Source organism: Apis laboriosa, unplaced genomic scaffold (assembly GCF_014066325.1).
Source record: "Apis laboriosa isolate Shangri-la unplaced genomic scaffold, ASM1406632v1 scaffold41_cov147, whole genome shotgun sequence".
Lineage (NCBI taxonomy): Eukaryota > Metazoa > Arthropoda > Insecta > Hymenoptera > Apidae > Apis > Apis laboriosa.
In genome coordinates this window covers 650,438-672,394 of record NW_025223220.1, presented here as the reverse complement: position 1 = coordinate 672,394, position 21,957 = coordinate 650,438, and the positions used below count along the sequence as shown (strand labels likewise).

The window sequence follows — 21,957 nt, the reverse complement described above, 5'->3', positions numbered from 1 at the left end:
TAGATAAAATTTATTATTTTACTTATTATATTTGCTCGATAATATCTAACAAAATACAACTTAAATTAATATATATTTAATTTATTTAATTAAAAAAAAATAATAATAATAATAAAATAATGTAATTTCTTATTTTAAATACACAATAATATCAAAGATAGAAAATACAAAATGAACCGAATATATATCAACGATTAAGTACTTATATATTCGCTTATTTCTAAAAAAATAAAGTATTTTTTACCTATTTCCTATAAAATAACAGACTATAGGTTCATAAAATGCTGTCTTTAATTTAAATAAAATTAAACGTTTAATTTCTAGATATTCATCTATCAAGAAATATTTATAAATACTAGTCGTATAAAAAAAAATAAAATACTGTTGCTTTATCTTATAAAAAAATTCAAGCTGACTGTAATGAGATTCCAAAGGATCACAATATATTGTTGACACATGCATTTATATAAATATTAAACGACATTTCACTTCACATTAACGAATCACTCAGAAGCTAAACTAATTAATTTCAAACTTTGCAAAAGTAAACATTTAATGTTTAATTTTTTATAAATTAATTAATTAGATTTAGCTCCTAAAAGATCATTTTTTTATAATCATATCAACGCAAATGATAAAATATGGAATGATTATTCGATTGGTATTCGTTAACAAACATATCTGTTTCTTTGGCACAGTTTGCAAGATAAGTATAGAAGCGGTCGCGAGAATGAATCGCGCAGTAGCGCAGTCTGAGCGTGTTAATTGCATGCACAGCGCAGGAAGTCTTTAAACGGTTCGGTGCACCCAACCTATTCTCTCGATGCACTCGGTGCGCAATTCTATGTAGTCGTAGTGTCATCCAATGCCACACTGCTCTCCTACTTTTTTCACTTTCTGTGCTGAATCTCGCGTCGTGTTTCAATTATGTCATCGAGAAGATGTAGATCAAAACTGCTCGCATATATGTATCTTTGCCGAGCAAGATTCAACGTTTCGTCTAGTTTTGTCTAAATAGTACGATAGATACGATCATTATGAGCAAAATAGGTAGAATATCAAACCGTGTTCCTAGAAAATGTGAACATAATAAAAATATAGAATATTACTAAAATATAGAATGATAAAACAGATATATTTATTTCAATTTACCTTCGTTTACACATTTATTGTCCTGTCTCACATAATCTTCAATACATACACACACATTTTCCATGCACCTTACTACTTTACGTGTCACATTCTCATTTTCTTCATTTTGGTAACATTCGTACGTATTCGCGCAAGTTTCACCAAGTTCTGTAAAACAACGCCATCTATCAAGTATATATATAACAAAGGAAAAAGTGAAGTTTGAAAAATTGAATACTTACTTTTATTGAAATAACATTGCTTTATTTCGGATTCAAAGTGATATTGATTTTGACATCGACACAATCCATCAATGCATAGTGAATCAGAGAAAGTTTTACTGCATTGTATATCTTCCACGCAAATATCCAAGATATCCCTCGCAACCGGTAAACATTTTTGTCGATTTTCATTGATCACAGTTTCTTTTATACAATCACACACTCCTCTATTAGTGCATGCAGCACCGTTAACGTGAATACATTCTTCCGATTGGCGACATGGTTTTCCAATATCTGTGAATATTTTGCAATTACGTAGATTATACAATTATTTTTAATCTAATTTTTAATTAATATTTTCTCGAATCGAAAAAAGAGTTTTGTCTTACCAATCATTTCGTAACAAGCATTTTGCACATAATGATATCCAGATATACAACTACATTGGTTATTTTGACATGTCGTATTTGGTAGGAATGTTAAGCATTGTCTACTCTCTATACAAGGAAAATCCAATCCTTCGACCTCTAAATGAAAAAATAAATCAATGATCGAAGATTCAATATCAAAATTAAAATCATATTGATGAATGAAATTTATTCTTACTTTTAAGGCATATTTTCTTGTTACTTGATAAAATATAATTTTTTTGGCATTCGCATTGCATTATCGTCGTGTTGCAAAAAGAGTTATTAATTGTACAATCTTTATCGATTTTGCAAATCTGAAAAATCGGAGCTCCTAAAAAAAATGTATTAGTATTCTAGGAAATTCATCTAATGTGTAAATTATACATTGAATAGAAGGACAATTTCAGAACTGTCGAAATTATATTACTATATGTTAAATTTTGATAAATTTTGAAACTTCAATATGAAAAATATTGAAACTAAGAGAAATATTTAATTATTAGATTGAAATATTATATGTAATAAATATTAATGACTAGTATATAATTTTGTATAATATATATATATAATACAAAGTCATAAATATAATATTTTCATCAAGAATGAACATCAATTTATTAAATTTTTACATATAATATGTTAAATTCATAATTATTTTTTTGAAATAATGGATCATTCAATGAAATGATATAGTTTCATACTACTTTAACATATATGTCAAAGCAGGATAATATATTTTTATTATTCATATCTATAAATAATTAAAAACTTCATAAAAATTATTATTATAATAACTGTAAATATATATTTTTGAATACTTCAAATATATAACAAAATTTATTGAAAAAATTTGAAGAAACTTTTATAATATAATATAAAAATTATAAATATAATTTAATATTTTATAATATTTTATATATTTATATTTTTTAATACTATAGAAAATTAAACATATCCAAAATTTATTTTATTATTTGTTTATTTATACCAAAAAATAATTTGTCAAATGTGAAATAAATAACTATTTTTATTAAGGAATTTCAGAAATTTTCATCATTTTTTTCTTTATAAATGATTTATATATTTTCCTCTAAATTTTTTATATAAATATAAAAAAATAAAATAAGTATAAAATATTAAAAAAATAAGAAAAATATTAAAAAATTATGTCAAGTATTAAAAAAAATTTATCTATTTAAAATTAAATAATTTAAGTATTTTTTTTCTCTTTAATTTTAGCATTAAAATTTCTTTTACATCTAATGCAATCATATGAATTCAATATATTTAATTACATACAAATATTCAATATATATTAAAAAAAAAAAAAAAGAAAAAAAGAAAATATAATTGTACCTGCGCTTCGATTTCTATTATGTAAGATATCCGCACTGGAACAGTTTTTAATTTCTTTATCCGTCTTACATACGCAATGTCCATTATGACAAAATGCATTTTTTAAACTATTTGAGAATTCAATGCAATTATGATCTTCTTTACAAGGGATTGGTGGATCTGTAAGAAAAAAATTGTTTCTAGTTTCTTTGAACTTCGATAATATTAATTTATAAAATGTTGTTTAATTTTTATCATATAATATTATATTTCTATTCATATTGAATTAAACTATATAATAAATTTATTTTAATTATACAATTGAATATTTATCATTAATTTGTATAATATAATCCCATACTTATAAAAAAAATATAATATAATATAATTATAATATAATTATAATAATATAATTATAAAAAAAATGATTATTTTCTAATAATTGTTTATTCGTTTAAATATTATTAAAGTAAGGATGAAAATCTGAAAACTTTTAACAAACTCGCAACTTTAAAAATCTTTTTTTTAATAAAATCAATCATCAGTTTTATTATCCTTAGATCAAAAGAAAAAAAAGCTTCGCAAATCTTCGAAAGCTACATGGAGTAATCTTATTATCGATTTTAGTTTTGAATTCCTATATCGTGTGACCATCATCATACGATTCATTCTCATGAGTGGTTATAAATATAACATGCTGTATTGTTATTTAAGTTTATCTAAAGTATATCAAATTATCTCGAAGCATAACATTGATTTCTTGAAATATATTATTTAACTATATAATACATTTCATTCAAATATAATACATTATTAATATAATACATTAAATATAAATTAAATTTATCCTATGTTGTATCTATATTACTTTGACAAAAATATAATTATTTAATAATTACTTAATAAATATTAAATAATAAAATCAATTATATAAAATCTGATTGTAAATTCGAATTTAATAAAGAATATGTATATGTTGATCAATATAAATATTCATTATGATAAAAAAGTTAAATTAATCATATAATTGTAATTAGAAGATTGTTCAATTTTCGATGTCGATTAAACGAATAAAATATTATTAAAGTTTTATTATTAAATATTATTATTATTAAAGTATATCTTAACAAATAAATGTATAGAATTTCACATAAAAATGAAATATAGAACAATGTTTAATTTTTTTTTTTTTTGTATTTTCTAATCCTGTTACATTTAAGTCAACACAATTATGACTTTCCATTGAGAATAACATTAAACAATTATAATTAATATATCATTATATATTAATTAAAAACTTTTTATTTATCAAAAAAAAATTAAAATAATAAGAAAATATAATAAGGCTAAAATACAAAAAAAAATATTCTTAATAAATATTAAGAAATTGAGATTACAATAAAATTCGCTTTTGCAATGAACATTTTTAAGAATTATCATTCGATTGACACTGCTTCAATATCGTGAAGAGGTCGATTTTATTTTGAAGCGTAGCCTACCAACGTTTGTATACAAGCAATGAGAACAGAAATGTATATATTCTTCTGAAGCAATAGCATCATATTGACATGTCGGTTACTTCGAACGAAGTGACGTTAAATCAATTTATTAAATTTTACTGGACTTTCAGTTTCTCGAAGTTTTTTCATTGATGTAATGTTTTAAAAATAACTAATACGGATAAAAATATATTATACAAAATAAAATCTTTTGAAAAGATATTTAAAATGTTGTATGTACTTTGCAAGAATGAAGGATACGAATCTTGCTTAAATTAATTTTCATCAGTTGATGCTTGTTTAATTATATTTCAAGAGCATTGTGTCTCGCGTATCTCTCATAATGTTCATGATTACTGCTTGATTCACTGCAAAAGTGAGCATTATAACATTCATAAAATAATGCGCGTAATCATAGAAGAATTCAAGAATATAACATATTTTATTTATACAATACTGGTAATAATATAACTACTACTGTACGAATTAATTGCAAATTAATTATGAGGTATATTGTCAACGAATAATTTGTTCGATGGAAGAACATTACAGTGTTGAATAACATTAATACAGATTAAAGTTATATTGACAGTTATGAACGTGCAAATAAATTTCAGTTAAAATGTTATTTTTAAATGAAATATATTTAGATCATAAAAATTAATCATTTCATGTTTTTAACTATGCAATGATACATTATTCCGATTAGAATTGTTTAATTTGGTGAGTCTTTCATATATCTACATTATAAAAAAAAAATTCTAAAAAATTTATTTATATTTTTAAATATTTATATATATTTATAAATAAAATATATTATTTTTATATATATTTATAAGTATATATAAGTTATATAAATTATATTTATAACAATTTTATATAAATAATAAAGATTCTAATAAAGATTCTAAGATTCTATAATAAAGATTCTAAAGTACATCATTAATTACGCCGATAAATTAAATAATTTAAAAATAAATTAATCATTTCAAAATAAATAAATAAAAATAAAAATAATACATTAAATATAAAAAGAAACAAATTTAAGAACCAATGTAACTCGAAGATAAAATATATAATTATAATTTTAATTGTTAATATTGTTTACATGCATATCAATATTATTATAATTATAAGATAATATTGACAATTAAAAGATATTTAAAAAAAAAAAGGATAATAACTTTATGCATATTCATATAATATAAAAATAATGTTATTATAATAAGATATTCAAAGTAAACGTATACATTTGAATATTTATATTATATAGAAAAATGTTAAAATAATTTAAATATTTCATTAATTCAATAATAATTTCAATAATTATTTGAATTTCAAATTCAAAATAAAATTTTTAAATGTAAAATCAAAGCTTACCCAATTGATCAGTTACCGATCGATGAATCATAGAAACGATCACAAGAAGCAACATATGTTTCTTCATATATCCGAGATAAAACATCATTGAAATTCTAGTATAATAGAGATTCACTTGCAAACAGAAGTATCGGTTCGCAATCGAGCATCAATAGCACACGACTGACGAACGCGAAGCCGTGTAGAACTGCAATTAACCATATTCTCCCACCAACCTGATTTTCTTTCCAGTTACTACCGACACCGCTCCGATCGCATCTACTCGTAACTTCAGCATTTGAATCGGTAAGCGATCTTTTTCTATTTTTCCTATCTTTCATTTTAATGAAAAAAATGAAATATAAAGAATAAAATAAATATAAAGAAATAAAAATATAATGAAATATAAGAACAGTTTAGTTTGTTCCTATCTCTGATTCATTCGGTTAGATAGATATATCATAGATAAGTGAAAAGATAACGATTATCACCATAAGAAGGGCGTTTATTGCGAGCTTTTTAATATAATACAGTTTCTTATTCAGTACGAATAATAGAAATGAACGATCAAATTTTCAAATTTTTCTTACTTTTTGCGAGCTTCCAATTACTTTTGGGCTTAGAACGTGAGTATCGCAAGTATCAAAGTATCATCGATATTTTTCAGAGTGTTCATAGATTCAAAATCAGTCAAGAGGCATAATCGAATTGAATCGTTTTTTGCTCTATATTTTATTTTTTATTTTTTCCTTGTTTTTAGAGGACACATTGGAATACGGAAATGTGAAAATCGGTGAGAAATGCGAGAGAGATCGTAATTGCATTCCAAATTCGTATTGCCGTGCGCAAAAGACATGCCTGTGCGAACAATATTTTTCCCCAACTTTAGATAATTCGATGTGCATCGCTAGTGAGTACTATTTCGCTATTAATTAATTTAAGCATTTTTAATCGGAATCCTTACATAATTGAATATTATTTTGCCAAGTTAAAAAAAGTTAAAAAAATTTTATATATCATAAATACATCATAAATGAATTTTCTTATCTAACAATATATAACAATAAAATCATTGTTAATGAAAAAAGTGAAGCTTTATAAGTAAATTATAAAATTAAGATAAATCTATAATTTATAATTTACAATTTACTAATATTAATATTTTTTTTTATTATTTTTATTTAATTCTATCTATTATCAAATAATAATAAACATTATTTTATGACATATTGTTATACTTATGCTTATTGTGTATAATTTGTTTATTAACTTTGTTTATTTTTTTGCAGTAGTTTTTTTATTAGTATAAATTATTATTAGTTGATAAATTACTACAATTATTACAATTAATAATAAATTACTACATATATATGTAGTAATGTAATATTATTACATATATGTATATATATATTATTTTAATAATTAAATTTATTTTTTGATTTGGAATGATAGGTGCTGGATTAAGTTGCACAAATGATTTTGCATGTAGTACGATGGCAAATGCAGCGTGTAGACAAGGAGTATGTGCTTGCAAAGATTCGTATATCTTAGATATAAATAATTCTTCAAATTGTGTCAATAGTAAGTAATCAATATGCTTAAAAAATATCTTACATTTTTTATTAATTTATATATACATGTACAAGTATTGATTATTTATATGAATGTTTAGGACCATTGATAGTGGGTGATCGCTGTCAAAGGACAGATGAATGTCAAGATATGTTTGGTCGTGCCATGTGCATTAATGAACGTTGCGAATGCATTTCATCATACCATTTTGTGAATGAAACTGGGAAATGTGTTCAAACACGATGTAAGGATAATTAATAAATGCAGTTTTCAATTTCGAATAATCTACAAATGTATTAAAAACTCAATAAATTGTCGCATATTTTTTTCAGATTTATATCATACGTGTACGAAGGATTACGAATGTAAGGGATATGATACTTTTAATATTCTTGAATGTAAAAAGAATGAATGTGTTTGCAAAGAAGGGACTTGTAGCAAAGGTTAATAAGAATTAATTGTATATTGCAATATAAATCAATGAATTTCTTCGGTAATTTCTTTTTTCTTTTTTTTAGGTTCTATCATTACTGTTCTTGAAATTCTTGTAATACCTATACTACTTTTAATATAAATTATCAAATAAATTTTATTTTTTTTCAATAAACCTTATTAATTTTTTAATTAGAATTTTTCGATTTAGCAAATTAAATTATTGCATATTCTTTTTAACATTAACATTATATGTGAAGTTTAAAATTAAAAGTATTGTATTAAAATAAACAATTTTTATTTCTATAGAAAAAAATAATTTTCAATTTTACAAATAGTAAAGCGATAAAATATGGATCATTAAAGCGTGAAAATATTTAGTTTATATGCGTATAAATATATATAAAAATTTATAAATGATATTATATAAATGAATATTATGAATACATACGATTCAATTAATTTATCATACACGGTGCATAATACAAATTTATATATAATTTATATGCATAATGTGATACAATTTATGATTTATTTAATTTTAATCTTTTATTTATTTCCCAACAAATTTATTTCTAATTATTCTTACATATTTATTAATATAATATTAATTGTTCGATCAAATAATATTTTTTTTATGGTTCCATAAATTTTAGAGCACAATTAATTTTTCTTTGCTTTAATTTGTTTTTTATTCGTTATTATTTAAATTTTAATATTAAATAATATCTTATGTAATAATTAAATAATAATAAAATAATTAAAAATTAATATCAATATATTCTATATTTCAATTTTTAAATTAATCTCAAAATGATTAATTAAACGAATGAGGATAGTACAATAATATAGTTTTTTCTTTTATTTTTTAACGCGTAACAATTTGTCAAAAATATTAGATATTTTATTTTTATTTAAAATTGCAATAAATTATTAATTAAATATATACTTATAACATTCTTATAATACTAGATATATATAATACTATATAAGTAAATATTATATATCTAAGTTCAATTCTTATCATAAGTTTGCTGAGGTTATAGAAAACAAAGTAATATAAACTGTAATTTATTATACGATAAAGATTTCATATAACAAATTGAAATAATATTACTTTACATCCGTACAATTTATATATTGTTTAAGGTAAATTTTATTGTATGAAAATATGAAATTTATAAAATTATATTTAACATGTAGAAAATAAGGTTATGTTAGCTATTCATAATATATAATATAAATAATTAGAAAATTTAGTTTTATTTATAAGAAAAATATTTATTGAAAGAATTTAATATTACATTTATTTTTGTAATTTAAATAATATAAATTTCAATACAAAAATTTAATTATTACAAATTATGTATATACATATGAAATAATATTCTAAAAAAAAGACACATTTATCATATATTAATAAGATTAATTATAAAAATTTAGCATGTCATGGTTTTTGAAAACAATGCATACAACTATGAATACATGGGTACCTCAAGTGATACCTAAAAGATTTCGATATCATGCAGACAAAATAGCTAAGGGTCCTTACTTAAGACGTTATGGCTATAATGATCCTATAAATATGAAAGGATTGTTACCTCATGCTGATGATAAAAAATTACCCATGCCAATATATAGACCAAAGAATGCTTGGTCTGAAAAGAGAGCATTGTTTGGTCAGAATGATTATATAGATATTTTGGGTTCTAATACTCTCCATCCAGCTAAAATTTTATATAATGTACCTTCTTGGCTAAGAGGTGTAAGTGGAAATGAATATCAAATATTAATTAGAAAACAGAAAATGCTAAAACATGGTATATATCCAATAGCAAGACCAACTAAATGGAAAGAATTGAAAAAAAGACTAAAGTATTTGTATAAATTCTTAAATAAAAAAACTAAAACTTACAGTAGTTCACAATAACGTACATGTAAATGATTTGTAAGAAAATATAATTGTAACAAAACAAGTATTCTATTCTTATTTATTTAATAACATTAAAATCCTTGGATAATAATGATACACATTGTAACAAAATATAAAATAACGAATTTATTTATTGACAAACAATTTATGTTATATATGATTTATTTGCAAATACGGAATAATGTACTCTTCTCGCTCAAATTCTTGCAATGCTTATTGTAAAAATCTGGGAGAGAGTGTTTGTTTATATATATACAATTAAGCATAAAATGGTGATAGTCACGAGATAGACATATTTCTGGCGATAACTATGAATATCATGTAAGTACAATTAGAAGAAAATTCTAGAAAAATTAATATAGATCTAACGATCCTTATGTATATATGTACAGAGAATTGCGAGTATTGTCCATTTTCTTGAAAAAGTAAAAATAAATTTTACAATTTTAATCGTTTTTAAAATTTTACAATCACTTATTAAAGAAGTTGCAAAAAAAAAATTTCGCGATGGCTGTATGCCCAAATGTTATAGATATTAATTTTTACAAACTTTTTTTTTTGTATTTCTATAAACAGAAAAAAATACTATTTTTTATGGATGTGTAAAATTTTTAATTATTTTTTATTATAACCTTCTCGTAGTAAAATTATAATACTGTTTAATGGAGTCTTTATACGAACGTAAAATTTATATAAGGCAATACCATCGCGAATATAAGGATATTGAAATTAATTTTTAATTTGTTTAATCTATATACATAAAAGTAATGGCAGTCACTTAAATTGTTAAAATATTTTAACCAGCACTTATTACTGGAATTATTTTCTTGAATAAAAATAATTTATAAATGATTTTGTAAGAATGACAGTAATGTAGTTTCATAATGTTTACTAGCATCTAGACTTCTGAGACTGTGTCTTTCATTGGGGTAAACTTGTAATTGATATGGTTTCCCAGATTTTACAAGAGCATTGATCAATTGACTTGTGTGGAAAAAATGTACGTTTTCATCTATAAGCCCATGAATAATCAATAATCTATTTTCTTCATCGGGAAACTTATCCACATATGTCAAAACTGAACCAGACATATATCCATGAGGATTACTTTGTGGTAAATCCATATAACGTTCGGTATATCCAGTATCATAAAAATTCCAAGAAGTAACTGGTGCACCAGCAATAGCTAACTGAAAATTATATGTTTCGATTTTTGTACATAAATAGAATATTAATATATTATGTTATTTTTAAATGATTGATTTTAAAGATCAAAACAAACACAAAAATTGAAATAAAAAAATATCAATTGAAATTTGTTATTAAATAAACAATTTAAATTTATAAATAAAAATATGTTTAGATACAAATAATTAAATTAAATTCAATTAAATTTTTAAAAAAGAAAAAATACCTTAAATATTTCTGGATATTGTATTAAACCCATAAGACTTAAATATCCTCCATAAGACCAACCATGAATAGCTACGCGACTTAAATCAATATAACCAGTAGTTTCTGCTAACCATTTTAGCACTTGAACTTGATCGTCTAATTCAACAGTTCCCATTCGGTGTTGTAAATGACTTTCAAATACTAAACCTCTATGATGTGAACCCCGAGAATCGATTAATACTACACAATAACCTTGAGCAGCTAACATATGCATTCTTAAATGTCTCATTCCCTGAAATATATAATAAATTTAAATTATGATAAGCAATCAAAATTTTATATTTCCTATATTTATTTTTCTCAAAATATTTACTTTAAATGTATTTGATACTAATTGTACTTCAGGACCACCATACACATTCAATATCGTAGGATATTTTATCCCAACTTGAAAATTGTGTGGTTTAAAAATCATTGAATAAAGAGTCTCATTAGATGATATTTTATATGTATAAATTTCTGGAGCAAATAATTCGGATTCAAGAGGAGATGGTTCTAATAAATAACCTACAGGAGTTAAAGAAATACTTTCCACTGTCCAATCTGATTGTGATATTTTAAAAACCTAAAAAAAAATATTAATTACCATAAAAATTTTTTAATATTTATTCTTTTAAAAAAATCGTACTTGACATGTTGGTAATGTTTTGATGGAACTATAAACAGTCACGAGCATTGTACATTCCTTATTAAAATATATACTATTGTGACTGTAACCCGGTCTAGTGAGTAATCTTATTTCTAGTGGGCGACGAAGTGACACAGCATAAACATGTTGTTCTAGTGGACCCTCACGTAAACCACAAAAATAAACAATAGAATTAAGTTCATCTACCCACAGTTTTTTACCCAAGACTTCCCAATCTCCTTGAGTCAAAGCGATTTTAGAAGTAACTCGAGGTTGCAAAAAAATACTATCCATTTTATCCAATGGTTCTTCTACTTCGTTATTTAAACCTATGAAAAAGGATAGAAAAATAAAAATTAATATTTAAATTACTATTTAATTTTGTTAACATATTATAATTAAAAATCATTAAGATTATTTGTTATTTTACCAGCTATGCTAGATGTAATGAGATATAAATGTCTAAAATCAGATTCTTCACTGCCCCAAAGAAATTTAACTTCTGTTGGATCGTCGGACGGTAAAAAATAAAGGAGATCATTAACATTGATCCAAATTGAACTTTGTTCAGAATATATAACTTGAACACTCGCCGATGACGGTGTGAAATGATTTTCTGAATTGTATACATTAGGCGGTGGTTCACAAAAATTATCTATCGATAATAAAACTAACTCAAGTCTTTGTTGCTTTCTATCCAACAACTGGACCCAAATGCTATATTCGTATAAAACTATATTATAGAAGTAAACATTGAAACATGCACAGCTAATTCAGAACATTTCTGACTTACTATTGTGCATCAGGAGTCCATCCCACTCTTACCATGTATTCCATCCATGGGAACATAATATGCAATGGATATTGAAGTTCTAATATTTCAATGTCAACAATTTGTAATGTTTCTGTTAAACGAAATTGCACCATTTTAAGATTACTTTTTGCATTAGGAGTACCAGCTCTTGGAAACCTAAATTCATCTATATCTTCAGAATTTGATGTTGATGGAAAACAAAATATCTTCACATCACTCTCATCAATTTCTTCATACACTATTCTATATATGCCATCATTAGATTTTGGTTGCCACCAATATCCAATATATCTGAATAAAAATATTATATTATGAGAACTATATATATAAATATATATGTTATTATTATATTACAAACCTAGTAAATTCTTCTTGCATTACATAAGAAGGAGTTCCTGCAGTAAGAGGGTCATTTACTAAACTCTTACCACCTTTTCTTGCATGTGTTAATCTTACAGAAGAACCTGTGATACTATGAGACAAATACAAATCACCCGAACATGTATGAGCAATTAATGCATTATTCCATGGGCAAATTTGTGGACATAATTTAGCACCTGATGTTGACATACGAATTTCAGATGGAAATAGAGGTCCAGCCTAATATACAAATATATTTATTATTTCAATATCTTAATTATATATAAAAAGAATAATAATAATAAAAAAGAAAAGTACCATAAATCCTGTATCTATACATTGATAAAGACTGCTTGCAGCTGGAAAAACCAATTTTCCACTATCTAGATGAATCTCATAACTAGTAATACCCCATGTGGCTAATCTTTTTCTTTCCCATAATAATTGTTCTTCTCTCGATAATCTTTTGGTACTTGATACACTACAAATAAATCTTTGCATTGTTATCCTATTATCTTTAAAAAATAAATGGTTTATTTTCTTCTGGAAAAAGTTGTATTACGTTTGAAAATTTGCTTCTATAATTGGTTGCCAATGAAGACGATAACCATTTGCATGATCTGAATGTGCAATATCCACAAATAGTAAAGTAGTTTCCCATCCATTACTTGGACTACTAAGAAAATATATTCTAGTCCTAAAAAAAGAAAAAATTATAAAAAAATAGATTTTAATTGTAAAGGTTATGTTACTATTTTAGAAGCATTTCTTACCGTCCATCTGGTAAAGATCGAAATGTTATAGATCCAGGAACAGAGCCTACTGATACTCCGGACAATTTTCTACGTAGATCACTGACAACACCTCTCAATTCTGACCAACTTCTTTGCATTACCGCGATGTCAGTTGGAGTCCGGTCGCCTACTTCGTTGCAAGCCTCCATATTTTCTCGTTCTTACCTTCGTTTTTAATAGGTTATTCATCAAGAAGACAACACATTGAAAAGATCATGTCAAAGAATTTTTCAAAAACGATATCGCATCTCCGTAAATTCCATAAAATCTGTGATAGCTGTACATACAGCTTATTCTTAGGTTATGTTCGTGAACGATTTTCACTTTCACCTTCTCCCCAAACACAGTCTCTCCCTTCTCTCGACAATCCACGACAATAATTTTACGAATTCGTTAGCGCAAGTCTCAATCTATATTAAAACGGTTGCCAACAATTTTCAACCACTTCCAACAAATTGATGTGACAATTCTTCTATTGGCAATCAGAAGTATCTAGATATTCATTAGCATGTACGACACGTGAATTTATTTGTACTGTGTTATGAGTACGAGTGTTAAGATTCTCTTTCTATTTTGATCAATTTTTCTTTCGATTAATTTATGTTCATTTTCACCTTGACAGAAAGTAATTGTAAAAATAAATAAACAAAACCAATCTATTTTTTTTTCTTAAATTTTTCTTTCTTCATTAATCTTTTGTTTCATCTTCAGAAAAAATATTCTTCTTTCTTCACTTTCAATCACAACGGATATGCGGATTTTTCGATAGTTATCACAATCAATTAAAGATGTTGAAGTTGGTTTTAATGAAAATATATAATATTTGTTAGTTTATCCATCCAATAAATATTTCTTTATTAATTATTATATACATAAAACTAAAAGATAAGAATGATTTTGTTGTTTGTTATTTTCCATATGCGTATTATAAAAGATTGAATTTAAAAATTTTAATAAGATAGTATTGCAAAAAATATTGTTATGCATATACATTAATTCATTATGCATATCATTAATTTTCTAGTTTTTATTTGCGTAAAAGATAATCAAAGTTGTACAACTTTGGTTATATATATATAAAGATATACAATTGTAAAACAAGGAAAATGCTTATTATTTTTACAATTTTTCATATTTCATTCTCATTCAATTCTTTTCATTTCTTGACACTTGAATTATAATTTTGGCAATTATAAACATTTCAATATTAATCCTAAAATGGCACACTATATTTTTTTAAATTTTTTATATTTGATATTTACTTGAATGATATTTTTTTTTTTTTTTATATTATATGTTGTTATCCAATGCTTGAAACATCGTAAAAATTTAATCATATTTCTTAGTATATGTTATTTAACTATTCTACAGCCATCTGTATAAGAATTTCAAACACATATACAATGAGAGCACGTTCAAAAGATATACGATGACAAATGAAAAATAAACAATCATTGTGTATGTTCATATAACATCCAAATTGACATTTTGTCATTGAAATTTCATAACAGGTTATTAATAATCATATTTTATAGTGTATTAGATTTTTATCATAAATTTATTCGAAATAATCGTAAATTAATTTTAATTGATTACAGAAACGAAAGAATGGTAGGCAATTTAAGGGTACCATTATGTTTTTTAACGCGTCGCCCATACAGCTGGGATACTACCCCAAAGTTTGACTTATTTACTTACGAAAAGATCAAGAAAAATTATTCGGTAAGATTATTTAATTGTTTCGTATTATCATTACAAATGCGATTATAATATTATACTAAAAAAAACAATGCGTATAATTTTTAATGAAATGTTTTTAAATGAATCTGGTAAATGTTTTAATTTTTTTTTATTTTAAAAAAATATTGAAATTAAAATTATTAGTCTTTTTCATCATTAGTTTTATCAATACAAATTTATGCGAATAATTGAATATGAGAATTAGAATCTTGAAATATCTTGAAATATTCAAGATTAATCAGCATCTTTACATTAATTAGAGACGTCTTTGATAATATATATTTATATTATATATATTTATCTAACATAATGCATACTTATCATAAATTATTCTTTTTTTTTTTTCGTAAAAGAAAAATATTTAACTTATTTGAATATATTATTTATGATAATATATTCAGAGATATATTTGTCCTCCAAAAATAAGGATATTTAACAAATCGTATATGTGGTAATTATAATTATTTTTCAAATAATGAAATTTCTAATTCTAATTTCTAATCATCATAAAATATATATATAATCATGGTCTTATTATATTTGCATATTACATTAATTACATTGCATTAATCCATGTGTACATATCTATTATTACTTCCAAAAATGTTTTTCCGGAATTTATCATTTGGAAACTGATAAGTATGAAATCGCTTGACTTTTTTTATTTACTTCAATTTTTAAAAAGTTAAACGAAAATAGTGTAGTTCGATCAAATTTCTTTCAGGTTTATACGCACATATATACATATATGTGAGTATATATATATATATATATCTTTAACGTTCGATAAGTTTGTGGAATAGTATATTTCTTTCGTTTTGCTCACACTTACAAACGTGTAGCTCCTCTTTCTCGGCTTACGGATAGGAGAACCGCTAAAAGCTCACGTAAATATGGAATGTATCGATTCGAATATTAAACAAGAGATCGTTGGAGAATAACGTAAAATTCGATCATGTAATTTTGATGAGCACATTTGGCTAGAGAATGGGAAGTTGAATAATTTTGTATACTGTACTTACCAGCTTGATTAAAATTATAGCAAGTTTATGCTTTTTTTTTAAATAATATTTTTCAAATAAACTTTTTGCCTATTAGATAACATTTTAAAAATATAGTGAATATATATCAAAGTAATGAATATATCAAGAGTTATTTTTGCGAAAACATCTGAAAAATATTTATTTTATTTCATAATATTAACTTTGTAATCGTTTGAATAAAAAATATCAAATATTGAGAATGAAAAAAAAAAAAAATAAAATTCAATTTTATTGTGACATTAATAGGAATAATATTATTGATATTATCGAAAAACTTTGTATGTTGTACGTTAAATGGATTTATGATTTTGGTAATTTCCTGAAATGGAATATGTCAAATACATAAACAACGCAAGGAAATAGAGAAATGAGTAAACAGAAAACTTTAGATCGGTTCGATTTGTGTCAGTTTGTAGAACTATGCATATATATTAGTGGCACTCCTCGTTACAGATGTTGCTGGAGGATCAAACAATTTACAGAATCAACTAGATATGTAATCGATACTGAAAGTCCAAGGTCATGGACGAATGACAGAAAAAAAGTATTAGATTTTTTTAGCAACAATTTCTATCTTTTTTTAAAATAATTAAAATACTTCTCTCGATTGTGATGATAGAATAAACAACATTTTGTATGCAATTTATATCATATATTATAAGAATTTTCTGTTAAAAACTAATTTTTTTTTTCTGTTAAAAACTAATTTTCTGTTATATGTTTTAAAATCATCGATGTTTTTTTTATATATAAAAATTATATTTTTTTCTTTTTATAGTAACTGAATAAAATGCATTGATGATTTCTAATAATAATCTTCAAATAATCTTCGATTTCAAAATTAAAATATAATTTATTTTCATCAAATTATATTATATCTTAGCAAAGAATCTAAATGTAAATGTAAACATATGTTAATTCATAAATGTTTCTAAAAAATTCGATCGATCAAACAATTTGTCAATAGTAAATTATCCATAACCAATTCACTCGAAGGAAAAAAATTTATATTATTTTTATTTACGATGAAAGTATCCAAGAGAAGTGATTTAAATTTATAAAACAAATTTATTCTGAGCGTAATTAACCATTACATCATAAAAATTTAAAAATTATATAAAAATCTGTCGTAATAGGATTATTGATATAAAGCAGCGTGTTATACACGAAAATATATGCATAAACAGAGAACGATTTCAAAAAAAAAAAAAAAATAAAAAATTTGCAAATCGTTGATTGTAATGGAATTATAACATTACTAGCTTACGTCAATGTATTTTTTTATGGGGAAAATTAAAATAAAATATTTATAACCTTTAACTTATAATGTCATGAAAGAAAGAATAATTATATATTATGCTGTTATAAATAATTGAAAAGATCGAAGAATCATTATAATTTTTTATTACTGATTTCAAACAACGCATAATATGTAAAGAATTTATTTCATTACTTTGAATACTTAATATGATAATTAAAAAAAAAGTGAGCGATTTATATTTAATAATGATCAAGTTTTCTAGAATATTAATATTAATTAATTAATTTATATTCCCTTGCAAATTCTTACTCTTTATCTCATTTAAAGATTATGTATTTTAAAATATTTGAAAATAGATTTTACGCTAATTTTAACTTTTTAACGAATTTTAATTTTAATTTTAAAGTTAAAAGTCATTTCAAAATCATATCATTGTATTGAATATATGAATGTATTTTAATGCTATTATATATAAAAAAAAAAAAATAGTAATAATATATTTATATTTACGCAAAAAAAAAAAATGGTAATATTGGCATAAAAATGTCTTTTATAGTATATTTTACTTTTCATTTTATACAAAATATTTTTTTATCATTATAATCGAAAGAGGTATTTATATGATTATTTTTAAGAGGATTACCTTATAAGAAAAACAAAATTAATATTTCTCTTAGTCTTTATATAAAGTAATTTGTGAACAGAATTTCAAAATATAAATTTCAATAAAATTTTTCGGTTTATAAAAAAAATATATTTAGATTTGAAAATGTTGAATTAAGAGATTGCTATACATAATTGTTAATCTATTATTTTTAATTCTTTAACTTTCAGAAATAGTGCAAAAAAATTTTTTCTGTACATATTCAAAGTTCTAACTAACTTAAAAATTACGTATATTTACATTTTTTTAAATTTATTTTAATTATTTATAATACGTTTTTTCCATATCATTGTATAGTATCTTAATTTAATATTTTAATTTTCAAATTAACATAAAAAATTTCAATTCAATTATAATTTTCATTTTTTTAACCGAATAAAATTCCGATTACAGGGGATTCAATTATTTCTCTAATCTCAAATAGAGTAAATCAAATTTTTTTCATAAGATTATCCTATAATTTAGAAAAATCTTTATAATCGACGACGCAATCAAGTATCTCACGTAGAAAGTTTTATCCTAAATATGACGACCTTCGATTTTTAATTAAGCGGGTGTAAGTGTTAATCGGGGTAAAAGCGCAATTCAGAAGATACGCTCGACTGGAGTGATATTCCAACCTATGTATTTTTAAAAGATTGGTGACGGTAGTGGTGTGTATACCGGCGGCACTAAACCGAAGATACGAGCCATTTCTTTGCTCTTTTTTCGTCTGCTTTAAAAATTTCTGTCGGGTCAGATGTCCCGTATATCCGAGAGAGATGGCTAACGCAGCTAGATTAGAGCAGTGGTTGTTTTATTTTCCATGAATCCATTTTAAATAATTTTTTTGTTGTAACATTAATTTAAAATTTAAAACCTAACCTAATTTGAAATTTAAACAATGTAATATTCATCAAATGCGTACAGTCTTTAAAATATCAATAACATACAAATTTGAAAGAAAGAGATTTATAAATAATATTAAAAACTTTATAAACTTTATGCCCTTCGTCTCTCATTTGCGTGTATGAAGACTTTTATGAACTCTCAACGAGCCATAGACTATAGATTATTATAGAACCTGTAGAGGTTATAATTTTTTTACTGCGTTTCTCAATATACTTTCTTTTCGTCATTTTCGACCATCGAATTTCTTTAGAAAAATTTCTGTAAAAGAAACTCTCCTAGAAAAACTAGTTCTTCTCAATTATTGATTAGGAAAAGTTTCGCTATTCGACGTCGACGTTTCTCAACACTCAGTTCCATACGTTGGTTTTTGCGCGCTGGAATAGAGAAAGAATAACCGAGAGAGAACAGAGCTACGTAAAGGCATCAAAGATTTAAGCTTCACATCTCTTTACCCCGTCATTCGTACTTGTGTAGAGTGTCTCTTGCCTACCCTTCTCCTCTCACATCCCTGTCTCGACTTTACCGAACGAGTGAACTATTTATCAGCAGTCTGAAACAAGTTACTGCGAATGTGTATTTCGAAGGAGTAGTAGGGACGCGTTTGGATATCACGTTTTCCTATAAATGTTTAAAAAAATATCGAACGAGCTACCGAGCTGCCGAAGAAAAACATAAAATGTCTGGATGTGATCTTTAAAGTTTTTTTAAAAAATCAATTTCCTTTTTTTTTATATTTTTCTTTAACTTTTGAAGACTCTATCTATAGAAGATTTGTTCAAATTTATAAAATTAACGAAGTTACGTGTAAATATTTTAAAAAGACAAGTATTGTTATATTTTTATGTTTTTATTCGAAAGATCAATTAATTTCAGATAGTTCTAGTTCTTATTTATATTATAAACAGTAAACGTGTCAAATGTAGCTGAATCTTATCGAATTCAAAAAAAAAAAAAAGAAAGTGTATCAAGTGTATCAATTTTCATCGAACATTTTTTCGATTGTACATGGTCTATAGGAAACTATAACTATGGGAATCTGCGATTGATCAGTCTAGATCTGGCAATAAATCGTGCAACGTCGTGACTATGCACGGAAAGAAATAGGGATAGTAGCTAACCATCCTTAAGAATTGCTCTACTTCTCCCTTAAGCTAATATCGTTCCGCAAATGGAGACTACTTACGGCCACTGATCCGTTTAAGTAATGCAATTTTATGCCTAGCTAAGGTACCGATAAACTGGGATAAAAATAACGATCGATCGATCGGTAATATCGTTGCTATTATCTCGTCGCGGATAAATCTTTTGCCATGCAATTTGTATGAGTGTGTGTACACCTAACTTTTTGTGCACGAGGCGCGTGTTAACGTAATAGAATTTTCTCACTTACCTCCATCGATGTAATTTACGCAGCCGCAATATCGAGTTTTCTTCGTGATCCCGGAGGCAGCCGCCCGTATTTTCTAACCGGGCGGAAGATAAATAAATAAAAATCATTACTCAAGATCGTGGACATCGCGTGACCGCATTTCGTGACGCGAAATCCTTTTTCTTGCGGAAGAATAAGAAGTAAAGAAGAAAGGAAAACGCTATGAATCAATTCGACGATTTTATTTTATTTTTTTTTTTTTTTTTTTTTAAAGAGTATCTTTTACGCCTATCTAATCGCTAATTTTTCTTATTATTTGTATCTTGTTTTACTCGAATATATATTTTTGCCGCATCGTAATATCGATTATGGTGGGTCAATTAAATAATAAGGAATTGTTTCTTTCAATAGATCTATTTTTTGTTTGCGCTAAAGAGAAATAGGAAGAAAATGATAGAAGACACGATATATCGATAGATTAGGAAGGGTACATTCGAAATGCGGCACGAAGGATGCGTATAAATATCTTCTACTCCCTCGACTCGCATCTTTAGGGTGAAAATATGCCCGGTTGTCTCTTCGCATCGCCTCGCTCCGTTTTGTTGCGATATCACGCGATGGAATAGGATATAAAAGGGAAAGGATATAAGCATACGGGACGAACTTACATTTATGCCATCGGATAACGACAGTTTCTCAGAATTTATTCAGAGGATAATTTTCCATTATGCAATATTCGTTTTCTTTGAATAATTTCGGGAAAAAAGAATTTTTATGGGAAGAAAAAATTCGATAAAAGTATTAAATTTGTTAAATTTTTAGGAGCGAAAATTATCTAATTTTTTTAATTTTCTTATTATATTTTGCAAAATTATTTTAAACGATGCTATGTTCATATAACGTGAAGTATAAATGAAAATTAGTATAAATTTCCTTTTTTACAACGCATAAATCGTTCCCTAGTTTCAATCTCTTTCTTTATAAGTCATTAGGATATAGATGAAAATATATTAATCACTAAAAGATGATAACCGTAATGCATTTAA

At 24.6% G+C, this 21,957-nt stretch overlaps 4 protein-coding genes across 5 annotated transcripts; 2 read left to right on the top strand and 2 right to left on the bottom strand.

Annotated features, from left to right (window-relative positions):
- Positions 1-219: 219 nt before the first annotated feature.
- On the bottom strand, positions 220-6,255 carry LOC122716009 (prion-like-(Q/N-rich) domain-bearing protein 25). 2 transcript variants are annotated; one of them, XM_043938684.1, is made up of 7 exons: positions 5,977-6,255; positions 3,119-3,277; positions 1,959-2,093; positions 1,742-1,879; positions 1,374-1,646; positions 1,153-1,299; positions 221-1,071 (listed from the first exon to the last, which is right to left on the bottom strand). In XM_043938684.1, exons 1-7 carry the CDS (start codon positions 6,062-6,064, stop codon positions 1,001-1,003), a joined length of 1,011 nt encoding a protein of 336 aa, XP_043794619.1. In that variant the 5' UTR covers positions 6,065-6,255; the 3' UTR covers positions 221-1,000. The 2 variants fall into 2 exon arrangements, with proteins under 2 accessions (XP_043794620.1, XP_043794619.1); XM_043938685.1 differs by lacking the exon at positions 5,977-6,255 and having other exon boundaries at positions 220-1,071; positions 1,959-2,076; positions 3,119-3,256.
- Positions 6,256-6,421: 166 nt separating this feature from the next.
- On the top strand, positions 6,422-8,134 carry LOC122716010 (prion-like-(Q/N-rich) domain-bearing protein 25). The gene is made up of 6 exons (XM_043938686.1): positions 6,422-6,581; positions 6,716-6,865; positions 7,408-7,536; positions 7,628-7,771; positions 7,860-7,970; positions 8,046-8,134. Exons 1-6 carry the CDS (start codon positions 6,515-6,517, stop codon positions 8,099-8,101), a joined length of 657 nt encoding a protein of 218 aa, XP_043794621.1. The 5' UTR covers positions 6,422-6,514; the 3' UTR covers positions 8,102-8,134.
- Positions 8,135-8,948: 814 nt separating this feature from the next.
- Positions 8,949-9,935, top strand: LOC122716028 (39S ribosomal protein L51, mitochondrial). The gene is made up of 2 exons (XM_043938712.1): positions 8,949-9,108; positions 9,403-9,935. The coding sequence occupies exon 2, from the start codon at positions 9,404-9,406 to the stop codon at positions 9,887-9,889; it is 486 nt and encodes a 161-aa protein (XP_043794647.1). The 5' UTR covers positions 8,949-9,108; position 9,403; the 3' UTR covers positions 9,890-9,935.
- A 522-nt stretch (positions 9,936-10,457) lies between these two features.
- Positions 10,458-14,657, bottom strand: LOC122716047 (dipeptidyl peptidase 9). Its single transcript, XM_043938745.1, has 10 exons — positions 13,923-14,657; positions 13,712-13,846; positions 13,468-13,630; positions 13,148-13,389; positions 12,769-13,080; positions 12,406-12,692; positions 11,976-12,304; positions 11,661-11,912; positions 11,307-11,579; positions 10,458-11,082 (listed from the first exon to the last, which is right to left on the bottom strand). The coding sequence occupies exons 1-10, from the start codon at positions 14,090-14,092 to the stop codon at positions 10,735-10,737; spliced, it is 2,511 nt and encodes an 836-aa protein (XP_043794680.1). The 5' UTR covers positions 14,093-14,657; the 3' UTR covers positions 10,458-10,734.
- Between the last annotated feature and the right edge of the window lie 7,300 nt (positions 14,658-21,957).

Excerpts from the sequence above, each read along its gene's own strand:
- LOC122716009 (XM_043938684.1), bottom strand. The coding sequence starts at position 6,064 with ATGATGTTTTATCTCGGATATATGAAGAAACATATGTTGCTTCTTGTG. Across the intron at positions 3,278-5,976 it reads ATCGGTAACTGATCAATTGG|ATCCACCAATCCCTTGTAAA; the intron begins GTAAGCTTTGAT and ends TTTTTCTTACAG. Across the intron at positions 1,880-1,958 it reads CAAGAAAATATGCCTTAAAA|AGGTCGAAGGATTGGATTTT; the intron begins GTAAGAATAAAT and ends TTTTTCATTTAG.
- LOC122716010 (XM_043938686.1), top strand. The coding sequence starts at position 6,515 with ATGAACGATCAAATTTTCAAATTTTTCTTACTTTTTGCGAGCTTCCAA. Across the intron at positions 6,582-6,715 it reads ATTACTTTTGGGCTTAGAAC|AGGACACATTGGAATACGGA; the intron begins GTGAGTATCGCA and ends CCTTGTTTTTAG. Across the intron at positions 7,537-7,627 it reads TTCTTCAAATTGTGTCAATA|GACCATTGATAGTGGGTGAT; the intron begins GTAAGTAATCAA and ends ATGAATGTTTAG.
- LOC122716028 (XM_043938712.1), top strand. The coding sequence starts at position 9,404 with ATGTCATGGTTTTTGAAAACAATGCATACAACTATGAATACATGGGTA.
- LOC122716047 (XM_043938745.1), bottom strand. The coding sequence starts at position 14,092 with ATGGAGGCTTGCAACGAAGTAGGCGACCGGACTCCAACTGACATCGCG. Across the intron at positions 13,390-13,467 it reads GTATAGATACAGGATTTATG|GCTGGACCTCTATTTCCATC; the intron begins GTACTTTTCTTT and ends TTTGTATATTAG. Across the intron at positions 11,913-11,975 it reads AAACATTACCAACATGTCAA|GTTTTTAAAATATCACAATC; the intron begins GTACGATTTTTT and ends ATTTTTTTTTAG.